At 46.2% G+C, this 15,161-nt stretch overlaps 1 protein-coding gene across 1 annotated transcript; it reads left to right on the top strand.

The window, feature by feature from the left end:
* Nucleotides 1-1,980: 1,980 nt before the first annotated feature.
* On the top strand, nt 1,981-6,271 carry LOC309816165 (protein FAM170A-like; the record flags this gene model as incomplete). The annotated part of the gene is made up of 3 exons (XM_082646820.1): nt 1,981-2,305; nt 4,683-4,823; nt 5,604-6,271. Coding segments are annotated over exons 1-3 (879 nt in total), but the record flags the coding sequence as incomplete, so codon positions are not given.
* Nucleotides 6,272-15,161: the final 8,890 nt, after the last annotated feature.

Here is a 15,161-nt window from a genome sequence, read left to right as displayed (position 1 = left end):
AGCCCCGCGGTCAGCCTTGAGAACAAGCAGGACTTCAGGTACTGGAGCTACATTTCAGTCATCAAGACTTGAGAAGACACCCTTAACTCAGGTCTTCTCTTCAAACTCCATCTTTCCTTCTTAACCTTCATTTGGCCTCTTCCCTTACCCTCAAGCTGTGGACTGAGGCCACAGAGCAAGATGGGTCACTAGTGTCCTCCATCCCCTGGCGACTGTGGTTCACATCAGTGGAGTACCAAAGGCAATAACCAAGTAACAGACACAAGAGTGTATGAAGAAGAAGAGATTCTGATAAGGCTTTCTGTGATAGTGTGGGCCAAGTCGGCTCTATATGGCTGGTATCACGTGAATTATGAGCAGCCTTAGGGGAGAAGTCCTCAGAAGGCAGAGCCTGGCTCTCTAGAGGCTCTGTGTGCTCACAGCCCACTCCAAGACCTCAGTTACAGCTTCGGCCCCCAATATCCCTCCCTCTGCCTGCTCACAGTTTTTGAAGTCTTCTTTCCTCCACATTTCTCTTGAGAGGTGGAGGAGGAAGATGAGCTTCAGGCCAGCTCAGACTCCCCTGGGATCCCAGCAGGATGCCTGTCATTAACCTCCCACCTTCTAGGAAGCTCCTAAGATCTTCACATTTGGGGCAGTTCTCATTTCAGCTGTGCTTCAAATTGCTGGCTGGAGACGGCCTGTTGGAAGGTGGCTAAAAGCAAGTAGCAATCCTTCGGGCAGCCTGGCCCTTCTCGACTGTCAGACATCTTCAGGGATATTCTAGGAAACGTTGTTTGTTCTAGAGAAGGGAGGGAAACAATCCAATTGTCCAATAATGCTTGAATGGAAAATAAATGATGCTATATGCATGTGATCAAATAATATCAAACAGTCAAAAATCAAAGACCTAGATCTATATGGATTCACGTGGATAACTCTTGAAAACATAATATTGATTGAAAGAAAATAAGATAAAGAACGTTAGATTGTGATAACAGGTATGTAAGTATTTAAATATTTAAATCAATTCAACATATTGCTTCTATATATAGAGATGCAAGAAAATAAACTTTATCCAAAGAACACATTATTTACATTTAATATGCTCATTTATCTAGGAGACCCAAAAGAACCCACAGATAAACTAGCAGGAACTAATAAGACGGTTCAACAAGGCACACACATACAAGATCAATAAATTTTAAAAATCAATCAGGCTCCTCTACACTGGCGATAACAAATTAGAAACTGTAAAAGAAAATAAGAAAAAAGGAAGATCTAAAAATTGTCACAAGAGCCATATAAATTACTTAGAGCTAAGCATACGTAGAAGGCAATATAACTAACAAACTGAGTACGAACAGTTAAACTCCGCCCAACCCAAGGTTAGGAAAAGACTGTTGTTACTTTATGAGAACAGACCCTCTTCTTAAGGAGCAGATCAGTAAGTGAGAGTGAATCAAAGAAACACAGCATTTGAAAAGTCAGCTAGTCCAAGCCTCTTGATCGCACATACAGAAGCTGAAGCCCAGATAGGTTGAGTTACTTGCTAAAGGGCCCAATGTCCTGACTCAAGGACTAGCATTTTTCACTCAGTCGCAAGACACAATCAAATGCAGTACCTTGGAAAGAGATGGGGAAAAAATGAAGAAATCAATTATATAGTTCCTCATCTTTAAGTACAGAAATAGCCGTGACAAAATTACACGTATTGAGGGAAAATTGAAGTGCAGAGTTTAAAATGTCAATAATCCACAGGGAAACTGGAGACCATTTAAAATATTCATATTAAATCTCTCTAGAAAAGACATTAAAAGATGTCCAATCAAAATGTGAATTTTATAATAGACATGGTATGATACAATTTATAATAGATATGGTAGGAACCTTTCCCTTTCACGGGAAAGCATCGGCTGGGAAAAAGGAATTGTTCTTGAAAATGGGGCCTGTGCTACTGCAGACACTGTGCTCAACCTAGGTCCACCGAATGCACTGATGTCAGCACTGAGGTCACAGAATTCCGCTGTGCGCCTGGCAACCTTGCAAACATAACAGCCCTGGTGAGCACTAGGCAGTACTGTTGGTTCACTAAGTGGTACAAGTTTTTCAGTCATTTAGGAGACTTGACTATTTTTGTTTGTATTGAATCATTTCAACGGATTGCCCAAGAGCCAAGAAGGGCCAACCTGTAGGGAAGAGGAGGAGTTGGACATCTCTTGAGGCATCTTCTAAGGGAGACTTCTAGTTGGTACGATGGAACGGCGACAAAAGAGGAAACATCTGGAAAATGAAGAGTCCCAGGAAACTGCCGAGAACGGAGGAGGTATGTGGGGGGCAACTTGTCTGGGGCACATGGGTTTCTGCCAATCTGAACCTTCTCTAGGAAGCGGGGGACTGAGAACGTGTCACCTGTGAAGCAGGGAGCGAGAGACCTTGTCTCACTGATGCTGCCGTATCTATCTGGAGGGCCCCTGTGGTGTGAGACGGCACAGAACGGCCAGATGCCCCCTGGGAGATGGGAGGTCAGCTCCGCTGGTCTGAGGACTCTCTCCTGGGGCAGCCGGGCCTGGAGCTTTGTCGGACTCACAGCAGGCTGTATCCTGCTTGCACAGACCTAGAGGTGCAGCTTTTCTCAGTCCCCGATTTCTCTCTTATGCTCTTGGATCTTTCCCTGGGGTCATGAGGTGGGGGATGTGAAGGATGCAAGGATGCTGAGAGAGACCCATGAGTTGCTTGGCCTCTTTTACCAAAGTGGAAAGAGAAGCCCCATGAGTTGAAGGCCCTGTTGAAAAATATCTTGACAAGTGGAATGCACTTTGAAAGAAGATTGTTTGTCTAGGGATGGTGTCATATTGAAAGCAAGGAGGATTTATTCCTTCAACAGGAAGAATTTCCCAAAGGAGATCAAGGGAAGGGAAGGGTTTTCCAGAGACTGAGACCGCGTGAGCAGGGGTGAGAAATGGCCTCAGGGTTCTGCGGGGAGCTCTGAGAGCCACGGGCCACGTGGTGCCTGCGTGCATTAAATGTAGGCGAGTAGCTTGCCCTGGGAGAGGGTTGGTCACCCCAGAGCTCCAGCTAGAGGCCTCTGCCCCAGATTAGAGCCCAGTAGCTCCTACCAGGCCCAGGGCCCTGGAGACTGTAGGATGGGCCCTGGGAATGGAGCTCTAGACAGCAGGCAGATTTCCAGGCAGTGGCTGGGACAGGCTGGGGAAGGCAATGACTGCCCCTGACCATTCAGAATATTTTGCTCTATGTTCCTGTGTGTGTGTGTGTGTGTGAGTGTGTGTGTGTGTGTGTGTGTGTGTGTGTGTGTGTGTGTGGTAGTGTAGAGAAGAGCAAGATGAATGGGGTTAGAGTGCTTACCAGATATAAACGCTGCGTGGTAAAGTTCTTGTCACCCTGCCTGGACCTGGCTGACACTCGGTGTACGTAAGAGTGTATACAGAATTCTTGTTAGGGGTGTTTTATGAGACAGTAACTCATACACCCATGTACACTCTGATGCAGCAAAAATATCACACACCCCACATATAACTTCCTTAGTAAACCACACACAGCACATGGAGGTATATACACGGATCCCTCCTGTACTACGTTCTCATACAACCCACCTGTATCACAATCCTCTCCTCCAACACCAAACGCTGGAGATGAGATATGTATATAGACACACACACTATATATATAGGACACACACACACACACACACACACTATATATATATATATATATATATATATATATGTATCTCCACAACTCTCGCACAAACACAGCTAACTTCAGCCATCGCTAAATACCTCTGTAAGAACCAGTCACGTGTCATACACACCACACTTGTAACACATTCTTGAGTAATGCCAGACCCGCTTTGTACAAACCACAGTAAACCACAGTCTCAGTAACCCATGTCAGGATTGCCAGAGAAAATATGGGCTATCCAGTTCAATTTGAATTCCAGATAAAGAACAAGTAATTTTTCAATATCAGTATGTCCCAAATATTGTATGGGCCATACTTACACTAAAACTAAGTAAGAACAAATACTGCATGGGAATACTTACACTAAAAAATTATTCTGGGTTTATCTGAAACTGAAATTTAACTGGGTGCCTTGTATTCTTGTTCGCTATGTCTGGCAACCCTTATATACTTACCACCAGCTGATGTATTATATATTTATTGTAGTTTTGTTTAGTGTGTGTCTTCCCCTACTAGAATGTGCAGCGTTACCAAAGACTACAACAATGGAAGAGTGCCGGATACACAGGAGCAGCTGCTTACTGAATCTTGGTGAATGAATGAATGAACACGCACCATAAATACAAGCCACACCATGTAATGAGGAAAAGTTACATGTCCCAGAATTCCTGACTTGTGAACAGAAAAAATGCACACAAAGGCCACAGACACAGATAGACACATCTGCACTGTGCTCCCCATGCCAACCCCACACTTACCACAGACTTAACTGATACACATCACTCACTCTTCCCACACACTCACAGTCACCACCGAGGCCTACATTACCAACTAGACAGTGAGAGAATAAGTATTGATTGGAATTAAATCCTGGAGGATCCACTGGGAACCACACTCTCAAATGTGTGTATTCACTGCACCTGACACGTGTCACACACTCAGTAAATATTTGTGGACAGAGGACTGATGAACCCACCCTGAGCCTTTCATTCCTCCCTCAGGAATCTCGAAGTCACAAGAGGATCCCCCTCGGCTTGGATCCACTGTGGTGGCCCAAGGCTGCAGCCCAGGGGCAGTGGAGGTCTCCTCTGCCCCTAAATACTTCTTCTGTACTTCTACTCCGCGCAAGCTCAGCTACGCTGGTAAGGGCGCGGGGCTCCTCAGGTGAGGGGTGCTTGGCTGTGAGGCAGGAGGCACACAGATCCCAGGGAGGCTGAGAGGAAATCCAGAGTCATCAGAGGTGATGAGGGCTCTGTGGAGGAGCCTGGGCAGGATGGCTGAGCTGTTCCGAGGGCGTGGATGCCAGCTGAGTCTGGGGGTGTGTGTGTGAATACTGCTACTACCATGGTGGGGAAGTCAAGGATCAGGGGCCGGAAAGGTCTGGGCTTGAGGTGGAGGGAAGAGGGACCAGATTAAGCATCTTCAGAGGAAAATGTAGGCTTTGTCTTTGCCTTTGCTTCCAGAGAAGGACAGAGTTCTGCATCATACACCTCCAGCCTGAGAGCAGGACCATCCAGCTCAGGTCCACACAGCTCACACATACATCTGCCCTCCAGGCACAGCCCTTCTCACAGCACACATAAACCCCAAGCACCACAGCCCCATTCCACAAGGAATGCACCACCGATATTACCAAAATCACACTCCTTGTCATACACGCATCCAGCCGCATCCCTCACATACCACAGCCCTCACCACCATACTCCACACCCCTGTATACAGACACCGCTCCAGTATCCCCCCCACGCACATGAAAAGCCCACAGATGACACCAGATACACCGCTCCATCCTACGGCCAACAGACACCAAGCTCACGACATAGCTACGTCATGCAAATGTCCCTCTCTCGTCTACCACACCTGCTCCCTCAGCTTCCGGCACGGCCCATGCATGTTATTATGGTTTTAATTTCCTTTTTCAGCAATGCGGAGATTTCGAGACACTGCCTGGCCTACAGCACCCCTAGCCCAGGTTCAGGAAGAAGGGGAGACCGCTCCCCCATCACACTGTGTCTCCTCCTCACTCTCTTCACCCTGTAAGGACTATCTGCACCCAGACAAAGAGGAAAGGGGCATGAAAATATACTACATGCAGGTACAAGTGAACAAGGGTGTTGCTGTCTCCTGGAAGACAAAGAAACACTTGGAGTTGCCTGAAAAGCAGCTGACGATAGAAGAAGTGACCCTTCCTGAGGATGCGTGCACAGTAGGCACTTGCCCCTCTGATGTGTTCACCGAAAGCCTCCTGTCAGACAGTGAGCCCACTGGGGAGGAGAAAGAGTATGAGGAAAGGGCAGAGCCAGGCAGCCCATCAGGGTCACCTGCCGTCGAGGAGAGACCCAGGGCCAAGACACCGGACTGGATGGTGACCATGGAGACCGGCTTCAGGTGCATGGCCTGCTGCCGGGTCTTCCCCACCTTGGAGATCCTCCAGCAGCACGTGAAGGGCGGCGTCCTGCAGGGCTTCAGCTGCCGTGTCTTTCATCTCAACATGGCCCAGTGGATGGGCAATGTGGAATCCGAGAGCACCCCTGAGGAGGAGGAGGAGGAGGAGGAGGAGGAAGAGAAGCAAGAAGAAAAGGAGAATGAGGGAGAGCAGCCCACGGGGGAAGGCCCCAGCCCAAAGAGACCCCGCAGGCAGGGTCTTTTCTCTCCTTTGAGTTCCAAACAGCAACTGAGATTCATGGGACAGAAGATCCTGGAAGACGGTGTGGCCGTCCCTTGGAAGAGGTAAGGCTTGAGGCTGGCAGTCTTCTGAGCCTATGTCACGAGGGCCCAGAGGAGTCTAAGGGAAGGGACCACACACATGTGCTGGTTTACCTAATGGCTCTGCAGTTGCATCAAATGGGACACACCCAGCACTAACAAAGGCATTGACCTCTGTTGACGTAAACAAGAAGGTGGAGCCTTTTCCTAGGAGTTTTCTCAGGGTCTGCACGATGGACCTCAACTCTTAGAGGACGTACTGCCAGCAGCTCCTTCTCGGCAGAGAGAGCCAGGAGTGGTCTCAAGAGAGGACAGGGGCCCTTGCAGGACCAGAACTTTGAGGTCTGAGAGCCTTGGGCCTGAGCCGAGATCTCACCCGGACCACTGGACCTAGCCTTCTGTGACAAAGGGGAATATGAAAGAGAGTCACGTGGAAATGAGGTCCCCCGAGATATGGAAATGTTCCAGAACCTTCGTTGCGTGGTAGTTGATCTGGAGCCAAGCTCACTGTGGTGTGTGTGGCTCTGAGCATTAAGGCAATGCTGGAGGGTAACCCTGACCAGCAGAGCTTGGAGTGCTTCTTGTCTCTTCCTGTCCTACCTCATTTGTTTTATCCCTTCCAGGGAGAAGAAAGGACCCTCGGGAGAGTAGCAGACAGAATGCCGTGGTCTGAAGGAGGATGAAGGGACCGGCACTCAGTCTAACATCATATGACAATAGAAGCGTCCTATGCAATAAAGGGCATTTTCCAAACCTTTCCTGGAGCTTTTATTTAATGACATTTTTCTATCTATGCATCTATCTGTCATCTACATCTGTATCTTTCAAGGTTTGTGAACAAGCTTTCACATAAGCACTAGAGACGTCCGCCAGCATTTTCCAGAAGAGGCCTGCAAATTGCTGGGGACTCCTCACAAATAGGGAACGGCCACAACCCCTGCCACACAGACTATGCGCGTGGCCCTCCTGACGTACTCCCACTCTCTCTCTGAATTTCCCAACGTCTGAGATGAGGGTGCTGGCTGGAGGCAATGATCACGTGCAGGCTGAATCTTCTCCAGATTCTGATTCTCTTCCTGGGCATATCGTCCTCAAGCACAGTCTCCATGTCCCTGGCCACACTGATCTCTCTCCTTCAGTCCTTCCCTCCCTCCCTCTCCTGCCTCCCAGTGCAGAGAATACTTTTTTGCATTTGAGACGACATTTATTTTTGGTTCACAGAATTCTCACCTGTTCTACTGTGGCCTCCGTTGTGAACATTCCAAAGTTGAGACTTTTCTGGTTTTCTCCCTCATTTCTGCTGAGTCTTTACCTTCCTAATGCAGTGAACTCACAGTGCCTAGCTGACTGGATGGGGAAAAAGATCCAGGGAGCAAAGAGAAATAATAAAAGAATATATCCGTTAATTTTTCATAGTGTTATCCAACTACATATTTTTAAAATTTTGGAATAATATTAGGAATCTTCTCTTTCTAAAAAACTGAATTATCGGGCTTCCCTGGTGGAGCAGTGGTTACGAATATGCCTGCGAATGCAGGGGACATGGGTTCGAGCCCTGTTCTGGGAAGATCCCACGTGCCACGGAGTAACTAAGCCCGCGCACCACAACTACTGAGACTGCACTCTAGAGCCCGTGCCACATCTACCGAGCCCACGTGCCACAACTACGGAAGCCTGCGTGCCTAGAGCCCATGCTCCGCAACAAGAGAAGCCACTGCAATGAGAAGCCCGTGCACCACAGCCAAGAGGAGCCCCCGCTCACTGCAACTAGAGAACGCCCGCTAGCAGCAACAAAGACCCAATGCAGCCCCAAATAAATTAATTAATTTTAAAAAATTGAATTAGTTTCAAGGGTACAATGTATAAAAGTACAATAAAAGCCCCCCTTCATAACCCCCCAACCCCACTCTCAAGATGGAATAGATATGCTGTGATACAATTTATAGTCGTAGTACTCCTCCTCCTCCCACCACATCCGAAATCCTCTGAGCCCGGTGCAGCAGCTTCCTTTCACAATGCTAGGACCCGCCACAAGACACATGATAATCCCTTTGGACATTTCAAGGAGCGGCACCAAGGGAACAGTACCGGGGAAATGCCACTGACAGCTCAGAATATCCATGGCATTTCTAGAGCCTCGGCACTGCTCTCGCTCTGGGAATGAAGGTCCAAAAAGCACATCGGAGAATGTTCATAGTTGTAAACAAGCTCCACCTTTGAAACACAATCTACATAGAACCACATATACAAGCCTGCACGATGGATGAAGCCAAGGTCTCCTCCATGATTTCCCTTCTGACCACCTTATTGTCTCCTCAACCATAAAAGGTGAACTTGAAACTCAGGACCTTGCCTTGTCACCAGAAACATCCAAGCTTGGATCAGTCTTTCTAAGACCAGATACTTGCTCTCTGAACTATTAGAGACTTGTCACATACACACAGGTAGAACAGGATTATTTCTATCTACCTGGGGACCTGGAGTCTTTCACATTGCTCCTGTTAAAACTCTCACAACAGCAAAACTTTACCTACAAAGGGTTCAAGCTATGACACTCCCAACTTCCACAAACCTCCTCAGCTCTTGTGAGTCACATGCAGCCAATTCCAGGAATTGGAAACATGGTTGTGAGGATGAAACTGACTTTGGGGCTCCCCTTGGATATGGTCTTCCAGACTTACCAAAAGGCCATTAAGAGGAAGGTTTACCCCACCTCAGGGAAACCCGAGGCAGTACTTGCAGTCAAGGGCTGGCCATGGCTTCTGAGCTACATCCAAAAAGAATTTCATACTGTACCTGGATCTGCTGAAGCCATTTCTGACTGTCGGAGAGCCAGCATGTACCGCTCCTCAACTGCCTCCATTGTGGATCATCAGTAGGGCTGTCAGATTTAGTACATAAAAATACAGGATACCCAGTTAAACTTGAACTTCACATGAATAATAAGTCATTATTTTTAGTATAAGTAGATCCTATGAACTATTTGGGGCATACTTATCTTCAAAATGTACTCGTTGTTTTCCAAACATTCATATTTAACTAAACAGCCTATATTTTATCTGTCAACCCTACTCAGCAGAAATGATGGAGGCTCATAGAGATCCAGGAGACGCCTCGGCGCCTCCTCAGCTTTTATTTCTACGTCCTGGACAGCGAGCACGAACCTTCCACTCCGTCATTGGCTAGAATGGAGGATATTCTCTGTTTTAGAGCTTTTTCTACTTGTCATTGTTATTATCTTCCTTATTTTAAAGAGATGTTTATTTTTTCCCAAACTTAATAGCTCATCCAAAAGTATTTCAAAGTTCATTAGACAAGGGAAAAACAACATGGTTCTGAAAAGTGAAGGAAACCGCCTGGTGTTTAGTAAAGAAGTAGTAGGGAGATTGAAAAAGCCAAACTTAATAAGCAGATCTCTCCAAGGGTATTTTCAGAGCTTGATACCCTCCCACACCCTGAAAATATTATTACATCAAGAATGTAGAACTGCTAACCAAATGTAAGGCTCCCATATGATTCTATCAAACTGAGGATGCTTCTTTACTAAGCAGTGAGCACACTTGCTGCCCCAGGGACCTTGGCAGTTGCAACGTAGGGCTCTTCCCTTTGGGATGGAAACAGCAAGTTTTCCTGTGGTCTACACGCTGGCCCCAAAAATACTACACTCCCAATACTTGTCAACTTTAAGTATTTTCCTACATATCTCCATTTTTCTGTTACTATTTGGACTACATCCTAGACTTGACACTACATAAATTGCATTCAAGAAGCTATTTTTAAAAGTTGGTAGGAAACCTTAAATCTATGGCTTGCAGTCCCTGGCTTACTTTCATCCAGGTGCATAAGGGTTTTCAAAAGTAGTCAGGTTAGTTACCCCGTATCACAGCCCCACGCTTGTGTCACAGATATAAAAATGGAACATGATATTTAAGGTTTTAGTTGCCAAATCATCAAGCCTCCCAGACAGAGGCAATAGAGCAAAATGATTACAGAGGCATGGATTTTGATTTGCTCCAGCGTCTTGGGCAAGTCACTTGGCCTCTGTATTTATTTGTACTTATCTGCACTTATCTGTCACTTGGGGGTCATAATTGTACCTGGTCCATGGGTACGCTGTACAAATGATCTGTAAAGTAGTTACAAGAAACCGACACAGAGTAAGCACTCCACAGACATTGGCTATTAGCTATTGGAAATAGTTCTCCGTGAAACAGATGACTTTATCAGTGGATGACTCGGTGGGAGACAGTGAATCACAGAATCACAGCATGTTGAAAGTGACCTAGTTCACACTCTTATGTGAAAAAAAGAAAAGTGTGCATGGGTAGAAAATGTCTGAAACTTTACCTAACAAATCGTTCATCATGTTAGCATTGAGGATTAGAATAAATCAGGAAAGGAGGAAAGAAAAACTTGAGTGTAATTCAATTTCTCTATCATTTGTGTTTCTACACTGAGACTCTGAATACACTGGAAGTGCAATTTTTTTTAATGTGGCGGGATAAAGGTTTTCAAGTTTTCCTGATCCATCCATATTATTATCTCAGAATTGCTGGCAGTTCTTGCCATCTTCGGATCTACACCCATGTGAGTCAGTGGGCCATTCTGGACGGAGGAGATAATAGAGCAGAAGTGAAGTGAGAGGAAAGGAGAGAAAAGATTTTCTCTTTTCTCTTCAAAGAGGAAAGGTCTTTGGAATGGGAACAACTCACAACCAAACTTTGGGGAAAGGATGTGATGGAAAATGAGACAAACATCCTACCCCTGTGATGAGAAGGATTCCCTGGGCTCGATGGAGGGAGGTCACAGGTGGCTGGACAAGGAAACCAACTAGGGAGAAACACACACAAGTGCAGGGCAAACACCCTGAGGCCACTCAGCCTGACTCCATGCAAACATGTGTCCAGCAGCCAGCCCTTCACCTGTGGCTCCCCAGCAAGACAGGTACCTCGGGGGTGCCAACTCATTCTGAGTCCATTATGCCTGGCCATTCATAAACCGCTGTCTAACGTGTGAGGAATAAACTCTCAATGTTTATGAGGAAACTGGGGAAGGAGATTGAAAGGTTACTTAAACAGAAAAAAAAGAAGTTCAGGAAGGCAGGATGGTAGAGAGACAAGAAAAAGACCTTAAAAGATAGAAAGGATTTGCCAAAGAAGAGAAAGAAAAAGAAATGATTCCGAATGGGTTAACCTGCAGCTAGGAAGTTAAGAAAGATTATTGATGGGTGAAGACTATGGAATAAAGCGAATAAAATTTATCCGAAATTGCTGAGAATATGGTAAGCAGCATGATAATCAAATTATGAATTGGCTGCAATGGCATTCTAGGGGGACACTAGGAAGGGGAAGCAAATGTTCCTGAGATGACAGTAGCAGGGGGAAAGTTGTTTCAGGGGAAGATCAGTCTTGCAGAGGGTGTATCACAGGAGGGCAAGTGTGAGCAAGCAAGGAAATACTAAGTGTATACGGTTCCTTCACTGAGTGCACCCAGCCCCGCGGTCAGCCTTGAGAACAAGCAGGACTTCAGGTACTGGAGCTACATTTCAGTCATCAAGACTTGAGAAGACACCCTTAACTCAGGTCTTCTCTTCAAACTCCATCTTTCCTTCTTAACCTTCATTTGGCCTCTTCCCTTACCCTCAAGCTGTGGACTGAGGCCACAGAGCAAGATGGGTCACTAGTGTCCTCCATCCCCTGGCGACTGTGGTTCACATCAGTGGAGTACCAAAGGCAATAACCAAGTAACAGACACAAGAGTGTATGAAGAAGAAGAGATTCTGATAAGGCTTTCTGTGATAGTGTGGGCCAAGTCGGCTCTATATGGCTGGTATCACGTGAATTATGAGCAGCCTTAGGGGAGAAGTCCTCAGAAGGCAGAGCCTGGCTCTCTAGAGGCTCTGTGTGCTCACAGCCCACTCCAAGACCTCAGTTACAGCTTCGGCCCCCAATATCCCTCCCTCTGCCTGCTCACAGTTTTTGAAGTCTTCTTTCCTCCACATTTCTCTTGAGAGGTGGAGGAGGAAGATGAGCTTCAGGCCAGCTCAGACTCCCCTGGGATCCCAGCAGGATGCCTGTCATTAACCTCCCACCTTCTAGGAAGCTCCTAAGATCTTCACATTTGGGGCAGTTCTCATTTCAGCTGTGCTTCAAATTGCTGGCTGGAGACGGCCTGTTGGAAGGTGGCTAAAAGCAAGTAGCAATCCTTCGGGCAGCCTGGCCCTTCTCGACTGTCAGACATCTTCAGGGATATTCTAGGAAACGTTGTTTGTTCTAGAGAAGGGAGGGAAACAATCCAATTGTCCAATAATGCTTGAATGGAAAATAAATGATGCTATATGCATGTGATCAAATAATATCAAACAGTCAAAAATCAAAGACCTAGATCTATATGGATTCACGTGGATAACTCTTGAAAACATAATATTGATTGAAAGAAAATAAGATAAAGAACGTTAGATTGTGATAACAGGTATGTAAGTATTTAAATATTTAAATCAATTCAACATATTGCTTCTATATATAGAGATGCAAGAAAATAAACTTTATCCAAAGAACACATTATTTACATTTAATATGCTCATTTATCTAGGAGACCCAAAAGAACCCACAGATAAACTAGCAGGAACTAATAAGACGGTTCAACAAGGCACACACATACAAGATCAATAAATTTTAAAAATCAATCAGGCTCCTCTACACTGGCGATAACAAATTAGAAACTGTAAAAGAAAATAAGAAAAAAGGAAGATCTAAAAATTGTCACAAGAGCCATATAAATTACTTAGAGCTAAGCATACGTAGAAGGCAATATAACTAACAAACTGAGTACGAACAGTTAAACTCCGCCCAACCCAAGGTTAGGAAAAGACTGTTGTTACTTTATGAGAACAGACCCTCTTCTTAAGGAGCAGATCAGTAAGTGAGAGTGAATCAAAGAAACACAGCATTTGAAAAGTCAGCTAGTCCAAGCCTCTTGATCGCACATACAGAAGCTGAAGCCCAGATAGGTTGAGTTACTTGCTAAAGGGCCCAATGTCCTGACTCAAGGACTAGCATTTTTCACTCAGTCGCAAGACACAATCAAATGCAGTACCTTGGAAAGAGATGGGGAAAAAATGAAGAAATCAATTATATAGTTCCTCATCTTTAAGTACAGAAATAGCCGTGACAAAATTACACGTATTGAGGGAAAATTGAAGTGCAGAGTTTAAAATGTCAATAATCCACAGGGAAACTGGAGACCATTTAAAATATTCATATTAAATCTCTCTAGAAAAGACATTAAAAGATGTCCAATCAAAATGTGAATTTTATAATAGACATGGTATGATACAATTTATAATAGATATGGTAGGAACCTTTCCCTTTCACGGGAAAGCATCGGCTGGGAAAAAGGAATTGTTCTTGAAAATGGGGCCTGTGCTACTGCAGACACTGTGCTCAACCTAGGTCCACCGAATGCACTGATGTCAGCACTGAGGTCACAGAATTCCGCTGTGCGCCTGGCAACCTTGCAAACATAACAGCCCTGGTGAGCACTAGGCAGTACTGTTGGTTCACTAAGTGGTACAAGTTTTTCAGTCATTTAGGAGACTTGACTATTTTTGTTTGTATTGAATCATTTCAACGGATTGCCCAAGAGCCAAGAAGGGCCAACCTGTAGGGAAGAGGAGGAGTTGGACATCTCTTGAGGCATCTTCTAAGGGAGACTTCTAGTTGGTACGATGGAACGACGACAAAAGAGGAAACATCTGGAAAATGAAGAGTCCCAGGAAACTGCCGAGAACGGAGGAGGTATGTGGGGGGCAACTTGTCTGGGGCACATGGGTTTCTGCCAATCTGAACCTTCTCTAGGAAGCGGGGGACTGAGAACGTGTCACCTGTGAAGCAGGGAGCGAGAGACCTTGTCTCACTGATGCTGCCGTATCTATCTGGAGGGCCCCTGTGGTGTGAGACGGCACAGAACGGCCAGATGCCCCCTGGGAGATGGGAGGTCAGCTCCGCTGGTCTGAGGACTCTCTCCTGGGGCAGCCGGGCCTGGAGCTTTGTCGGACTCACAGCAGGCTGTATCCTGCTTGCACAGACCTAGAGGTGCAGCTTTTCTCAGTCCCCGATTTCTCTCTTATGCTCTTGGATCTTTCCCTGGGGTCATGAGGTGGGGGATATGAAGGATGCAAGGATGCTGAGAGAGACCCATGAGTTGCTTGGCCTCTTTTACCAAAGTGGAAAGAGAAGCCCCATGAGTTGAAGGCCCTGTTGAAAAATATCTTGACAAGTGGAATGCACTTTGAAAGAAGATTGTTTGTCTAGGGATGGTGTCATATTGAAAGCAAGGAGGATTTATTCCTTCAACAGGAAGAATTTCCCAAAGGAGATCAAGGGAAGGGAAGGGTTTTCCAGAGACTGAGACCGCGTGAGCAGGGGTGAGAAATGGCCTCAGGGTTCTGCGGGGAGCTCTGAGAGCCACGGGCCACGTGGTGCCTGCGTGCATTAAATGTAGGCGAGTAGCTTGCCCTGGGAGAGGGTTGGTCACCCCAGAGCTCCAGCTAGAGGCCTCTGCCCCAGATTAGAGCCCAGTAGCTCCTACCAGGCCCAGGGCCCTGGAGACTGTAGGATGGGCCCTGGGAATGGAGCTCTAGACAGCAGGCAGATTTCCAGGCAGTGGCTGGGACAGGCTGGGGAAGGCAATGACTGCCCCTGACCATTCAGAATATTTTGCTCTATGTTCCTGTGTGTGTGTGTGTGTGTGTGAGTGTGTGTGTGTGTGTGTGT

The sequence above is a fragment of the Mesoplodon mirus genome (assembly GCF_964341445.2).
Source record: "Mesoplodon mirus genome assembly, contig: SUPER_14_unloc_6, whole genome shotgun sequence".
NCBI classification, from domain to species: Eukaryota; Metazoa; Chordata; class Mammalia; order Artiodactyla; family Ziphiidae; genus Mesoplodon; species Mesoplodon mirus.
Note: the sequence above shows the minus strand (reverse complement) of the source record. Positions and strands in the feature narration are given on the sequence as shown.